The sequence below is a fragment of the Ailuropoda melanoleuca genome, unplaced genomic scaffold (genome assembly GCF_002007445.2).
Source record: "Ailuropoda melanoleuca isolate Jingjing unplaced genomic scaffold, ASM200744v2 unplaced-scaffold7372, whole genome shotgun sequence".
NCBI classification, from domain to species: domain Eukaryota; kingdom Metazoa; phylum Chordata; class Mammalia; order Carnivora; family Ursidae; genus Ailuropoda; species Ailuropoda melanoleuca.
In genome coordinates this window covers 1-6,413 of record NW_023249081.1, presented here as the reverse complement: position 1 = coordinate 6,413, position 6,413 = coordinate 1, and the positions used below count along the sequence as shown (strand labels likewise).

At 48.0% G+C, this 6,413-nt stretch overlaps 1 protein-coding gene across 1 annotated transcript; it reads left to right on the top strand.

The window, feature by feature from the left end:
* The first annotated feature begins 1,733 nt into the window (after positions 1 to 1,733).
* On the top strand, positions 1,734 to 4,023 carry LOC117800666 (DNA repair and recombination protein RAD54-like). The gene is made up of 5 exons (XM_034653212.1): positions 1,734 to 1,788; positions 2,503 to 2,638; positions 3,082 to 3,151; positions 3,260 to 3,548; positions 3,777 to 4,023. Exons 4-5 carry the CDS (start codon positions 3,323 to 3,325, stop codon positions 3,929 to 3,931), a joined length of 381 nt encoding a protein of 126 aa, XP_034509103.1. The 5' UTR covers positions 1,734 to 1,788; positions 2,503 to 2,638; positions 3,082 to 3,151; positions 3,260 to 3,322; the 3' UTR covers positions 3,932 to 4,023.
* The last annotated feature ends 2,390 nt before the right edge of the window (positions 4,024 to 6,413 follow it).

Sequence of the window (6,413 nt, the reverse complement as noted above, 5' to 3'; positions counted from 1 at the left end):
ATCCCATAACGCCGGGATCACGCCCTGAGCCGAAGGCAGACTCTTAACCGCTGTGCCACCCAGGCGCCCCACGTACACTGAGTTTCCAAAAATGTATAATCTTTATAGAAATGGGTCAAAATAAAAGTAAAAATTTCAGGGCAAGACAGGTTGGCCTTTTTCCCTGTTTTTCATTATTTCTTTTTCCACTAATGTAGTCCCATTAAAACTACCTTTAGGGTTTCTGTTCTTGTTTTGTTGAGGTTCACAGGCCATTGTAATTCCCCAGAGAGCTCAGGGTTATATACACCAGAAGACCAGAACTTTTTTGGGAGTTGTCAGAGTTAGCTCAGGGGCTGGTGCTGTGGACCCCCTGCCTGCTCTTCTGCCCCAGCCCCATCGCCCAGTGCTGGTTCCAGGCTGGGGCGCTGGCACAGAGGCTTCCTGTAGGCTCTGAGGTGCAGGCACCAAGGCCACCCTTCTCTAGGACCTATGTATGTTTGCTTCTTGTCACCCTTGTCCCACTTGCTTTTTTTGGTGATTTGTTTGCCCTCTCACGTCCTCTTTCTCATGCTGTTCCCTCTCGCACGCCTTCCTGTGGCAAGAAGCTGCTGACTCTGGGCTGATCCATATGGCTATAGTCAAGCAGGTTGAATTAGGAGGCCATACTGCCCACTGGTTACAAGTAAGGATCTTGGAATGAGGAAAGTCCTGTTACTGTCATGTCCCTGTGACTTGGAAACGTGACTTAACCACTCAGTCTCAATATGCCCATCTGTAAAATGGAGAAACCAGTAATAATACATGGACCTCCTAGTGCTGGTCCTGAGGGTTCAGCGACAGCCTGAGCGCAGGCGTCTTGAGTGCTTAGCACTGCATCTGGTGGACGCTGTTAGTCATCACTGTTGTCATTTTTGCTGTTGTTGTTAATAGTATTTACTAATACTACTGTTCCTATTACTGCTGCTACCACTACTTTTTGAAGGTCTGGTTAGTTCCCAGGGAGGCCGACGTGGAAATTAGATGTAGTAGGCAGAATTGGTATGACAAAAGAAATGTGAGGTACGACTGGGAAGATGGAGTCCTGTAGGAGAGTGGTTGGATCCAAATATTGGAGTTCGCTGTTAGTACTGAGGTTGGGTAGGTTTGTGGTGCTTTCTTCTTAAGGTGCCGTACCCTAGGGAATAGTTAGTTGTCCTTGCTGGCATGGCCTTTCATGGACGAATGGGTTGAAGCCTTGTGGCTGACGACTGAGGCTGGGTACTTGCCAGTGGCACTCTGCTGTCCCTGAGTATTTGTTGAATCTTATGTAAAGCCTCAAAGTTGAAAGCTGTTGTGTAAAACTTAATAACCGAATGTGGAGCACCTCTCCTTATGTTCTAGATGCATCTGAGTGAGATGTAATCAAGATATAATGCTCTGAATGTATTATCTTTAAATAGGCATGTTAAGTTTTTTTTGAGATTTATTTATTTTAGAGAGCAAGAAAGCATGTGTGAGTGGGGGGAGGGGCAAAGGGAGCGGGAGAGAGAGAATCTCAAGGAGACTTTCTGCTGAGCATGGAGCCTGATGTGGGGCTCAATCCATGACTCTGAGATCACAACCTGACTGAAGTCAAGAGTCAGATGCTCAGCCAACTAAGCCACCCAGGTGCCCCTAAATAGGCATTTTAGACTGCGTTTGTAAAAATATTATCCCATAACATCTTTAATCACTCCTGAATCCCTGTTTCTTCTCTTTCTTTTTAGGAAGCCTTTATTCGAAGCATTTTGTCAAAGCCTTTTAAGATCCCCATTCCAAATTATCAAGGTAAAAGATGGAGACTTTCCTATTTTTTGAATCAGTCATGTGGGAATGTATCTGAATAATTTAAAACCTCTGCTTTTATAAATACATGCTTACCTTGGAATTGAAGATGGCAGGCCAGTGGTGACAGTGTGTGGGGTGACACTTTAGAGGCCTGCATGAAGGCTGTGTTTGATAGCTTCAGCAAGGCCTGCCATGACTAACTGCCCCTCATCTTCTTGGAGGGGGTGTGCCAGTGCTCGGGAAGCTCCTGGTGGGCCTTGGTGGCTGATGGGTCCAGGCTTCATTCAATCTAAGTGAATTTAGTAGCATCTCGTTTCTGAGGTTGACTGTTCTACAGAGTTTTCCCCTGTCCTGTGTAGGACATAGCATTGTGCTAAAACTGGGGCTGGGGAGGAAGGAGGCCCAACTCTCAAGAGCTCTGCGTCTTGAAGGGCTCCTTTGGGTTCTAGACCTTTCTAGGATTGACTTGAGATGAACAAGGCCCGGCCCTTCAGAAGTTTATAGTTAAATGGGAGAAGTAAAATGGGAAGCATTCTGATCTGAGGCAGACTGGCATAATGGTCAGATAGAGGCGCACAGCTGGGTTTGGAGAGGTTCTGGGAGAGAAAAAGTCATATGCAAGCTTGGGAAAGGTTATGTGAAGGATAGGCATTTGAGCTGGGCCTGCTGATCTCTTCAATGTAGAGGCTCAGGTGACAGATTGTTGGTTTCTAGGTCCTCTGGGCTCTCGGGCATTGGGCCTCAAAAGGGCTGGGGTCCGCCGGGCCCTCCACGACCCCTTGGAAGAAGGTGCCTTGGTTTTGTACGAGCCTCCCCCGCTGAGCGCCCATGACCAGCTGAAGCTTGACAAGTATGTACATTGGTATTTCTTGAGCAGGTCTGGTCTTCCATGAAGTGCACATACTGGAAGGGCAGAGGGCATTTTGGTGTGATTTTTCCTTGGGACTGGCATGTTTTCAGAGTACTGTCATGACCACTGCACCACCATCCAGAGAGTGGGTAGGTGGGGAAGGAGAGTGCGTGGGGAAGAGCTTGTAGGGATGTCCAGTTGCTGGAGGTTCCTCGCCCTTCCTGCCAAGCTTGCTCAGGGGAGCAGGAGGGATTGATGACATAGGGAACCCTCTCCTCACTTTCTAACTCCTGGAGCAAAATTTGCTATAGTTTGATTATCAGGCCATGAAGGCCCTGTCAGGCAGCTGCCTCTGTGGCCTCTGGATCAGCAGGACATAACTTCCTAAGGGCGTACCCTGGCACTTGTCTGAGCTCCTTGTGTTCTTTGCTGTGTTTTCTCAGGGAAAAACTCCCTGTCCATGTGGTTGTTGATCCTGTCCTCAGTAAGGTCTTGCGGCCTCATCAGAGAGAGGTAAAGGAGCTGGGGGGAGAAAGGTATGGGCTGGGACCCAGGCTGCCATCCCTGGGGCAGCAGCAGTGTGGATGCCAGAGTGGCTGAGTGCTCATGTTCCCTCCCCAGGGAGTGAAGTTCCTGTGGGAGTGCGTCACAAGCCGGCGTGTCCCGGGCAGCCACGGCTGCATCATGGCCGACGAGATGGGCCTGGGCAAGACGCTACAGTGCATCACGCTGATGTGGACGCTTCTGCGCCAGAGTCCAGAGTGCAGACCAGAAATTGACAAGGCAGTGGTGGTGTCACCCTCCAGCCTAGTGAAGAACTGGTACAATGAAGTTGGGAAATGGCTTGGAGGGAGGATCCAACCTCTGGCCATTGATGGAGGCTCTAAGGACGAGATAGACCAAAAGCTGGGTATGGAGCCTTAACAGAGTTGGCTGTACCTTCCATACAACTTGCTCCTTTCTTGTGTGTATGCTCCCTGATGGCCAGTAGGCCGAGGGCGATGAGAGGGTGGAAGAGAATTCCCTTGCAAAATAGTGGAAATAGTTATTTCCAGGCTCAACTAAAGAACTGTCAAACTTTTTTTTTTTTTCCCAAGATATTCTAAGATTTGTTCCCTTGACGTGTTTTCTGTTGTAGAAGGATTCATGAACCAGCGTGGAGCCCGAGTGCCTTCTCCCATCCTCATCATTTCCTATGAGACATTCCGCCTTCATGTTGGAGTCCTCCAGAAAGGGAGTGTTGGGCTGGTCATCTGTGACGAGGTACTTGACTCTCAGCGGTCTGGGTGGTAGAAGAAAGTGTTGAAATCTCCTCACTAAGAACTGCCATCCAAGGGCTGTGTCAGTATTTTTTAATTTTTTTTTTTTAATTTTATTCATTTGAGAGAGCGAGAGAGAACATGAGTGAGGTGAGTTGGGGGGGAAGGACAGAAGGAGAGGAAGCCTGATGTGGCCTTGATCTCAGGACTCTGAGATCATGACCTGAACCAAAGGCAGACACTCAACCGACTGAGCCGCCCAGGCGTCCCAGTCACTGGGGAATATTAAGAACAGAACTTGTTGCCGTAGAGGATGCAAGTGAGAGGGAGAGCCCTTGACACCAACCTGCCAATAGGGTTTAAGCGGTGCTTGGCACTCCAGGGAGGGTCAGGTACTGTGGACTGTTTGGTTTTGTGCCTCCAGATGGTATTTTTAGACCAAGGAAAGACATTGGAGGATGAGAGGGATTTGGATGGGTACAGAGACACAGTACAGTGTTTAGGGGAATAGGCTCTGGAATCAGAGTCTTTTGTTCAAATTCTGGCTCTTCTGCTTACTGGTAAAATGATCTTGGACAAGTTACTTAACCACCTGAGCCTCTGTTTCTGAGTTAGTAAAGTGGTGTAATCATATTGTTTCTTGGGTTTACTGTGAGGATTAAATAAGGTGAATGAGGGAAAGCTCGTATCAGAGTGCCTGGTATGTCGTAAGACTGGTAATTGTCTTAAGATTTTTTGTTGTACATTGGGGGGACACGTGTGAACAGAAACACAGAGGTAGGAAAGCCCAGTGTGGGTAGTCCATACACCTTAACCAGTGTTGGCTCTCTGACTCTGACAAAGGGAAATGTGGTAATAGTTACTTTCTACCTTTCTCCACCACTATGCATGAATGGTGGTAGAGATGCTACTACCTAGAAAGGAATGAGGGTGGCTGGGAACTTCTCGGTATAAAGAATTTTCCAGGTTTTCAGGGTGCTTGGCTACCCCGAGTCTGCTACCATTGTTTGCACCTCTTGGGAAGAATGAAGGCCACTTTGCACACCACTGGGGCTTTAGTGGAGAGATGGCTGAAAGACTTGGCCCCATTTGTCAACTGATGGGCAAGCTTGACTGTGCTCTGGGAACTACAGATTAGCTCAGGGTCTGAGGGACTTTTGGAAGGTTACAGAGAAGAAAGGCTTACTTTTGGGGTGCCAGGCTTGCTAGTTAGGATCTCTTTCCCAATTGGGCTTTTGTCCTTAATAAAGAGTCCATCATTATCGGGCATGTGTACCAACCTGTGACACCTCAATGGGCTGTTCTTTCTGGTAAGAGTAAAGGATTTAGCAGGTTGAGGTGGGCTGTATGTGTGATAACCCTATAAAGCTCAGGGCCCTGGCCCATCTAGATTTTCGTCTGCTCTGTAGTGTTCCTTTTCTTTTCCTTTCTGTCCTGTTTTCTGAGCTGACTCTGTAGGGCAGAGGGAACCAGGCTGCTGCTTGCCACACTGCAGCACCCTGGCCTTCTTTTTTACTCATCTACCTTTTTTTGTCAGCAATTTGTCAGTTGTCAGAGACATGAGGAAGCCAGTCCGGAAAGACAGCCTACTCTAGGAGGAGTTTGTCAGTTTGTCCCATTCAGGCCCTGGAAAGGGAAGATGCCACCCCAGGCTTTCCTGCTCCCAGCACCCGCAATGCTTCCTCCTAGCAGGTGCTTCTCTCTGGCACACAGAAGTGCTGCATGATAACGCTGTGTACAGAATCTTTGGTCCTTACGGTAATCTGAGTTAGCAAGTCAGAAGACTTGGGGTCGGCCGTGGCTCTGCCACTTGTAAGCCTGCTGTGCACGTGAGACTCTCAGAGGCTCTGTCACTTCTGTACAGTGAATGGACGGCATAGGGTCTACCTGAAAGGGACATGGTCCACATCAAGAGAGAAGATCTACGGAAATATTTTGTAAAGTATATGAATAGGCGAGGGATTGACCCTGTTGTCGTCATTTCAGTTTTGGAGGTTAGGAGAAGTGTGATGACTTGCCCAGTTTCCCCCTGCCAGGACCGAGTGAGCTGGGACTTGAATCCAGGCCTGAGATTTTAAGACCTGGCTCTTACCCTTACTGCCTTGGATGTAACCCAAAACTTGGTGTAGGAAGCGTGGCTTAGGTATGAGAGGACTGGCCCTGTATGCCTTATCCAGACCCGTATATGTTTCTTTATAAGATCTAGAACACACAGCAAGTCAGAAAAAGCCTGCTGCGGAAATGCATAAAAAACAAGAATGCTACTCATAGGGCTCATGTTTCAGAGAGAAAAGTGGTATTTAATCGTGGTATCATTTTTTTTGTTTTAAAAAAGGTAAGTGGAGAACTCTGCCAGAACAGAAGTTCAGCAGCAGCTTATTAATTTATTAGAGCTCTGACAACTTTTCATCTGGACGAACATTTGATTTGCTGAGTTCCCAGAGTTTGGCTGGCTGGCTTCCTTCCTTCCTTCCTTCCTTCCTTCCTTCCTTCCTTCCTTCCTTCCTTCCTTCCTC

Coding starts and splice junctions, on each gene's coding strand:
- LOC117800666 (XM_034653212.1), top strand. CDS start 3,323: ATGGCCGACGAGATGGGCCTGGGCAAGACGCTACAGTGCATCACGCTG. Junction 3,549..3,776: donor CGAGATAGACCAAAAGCTGG/GTATGGAGCCTT, acceptor TTTCTGTTGTAG/AAGGATTCATGAACCAGCGT.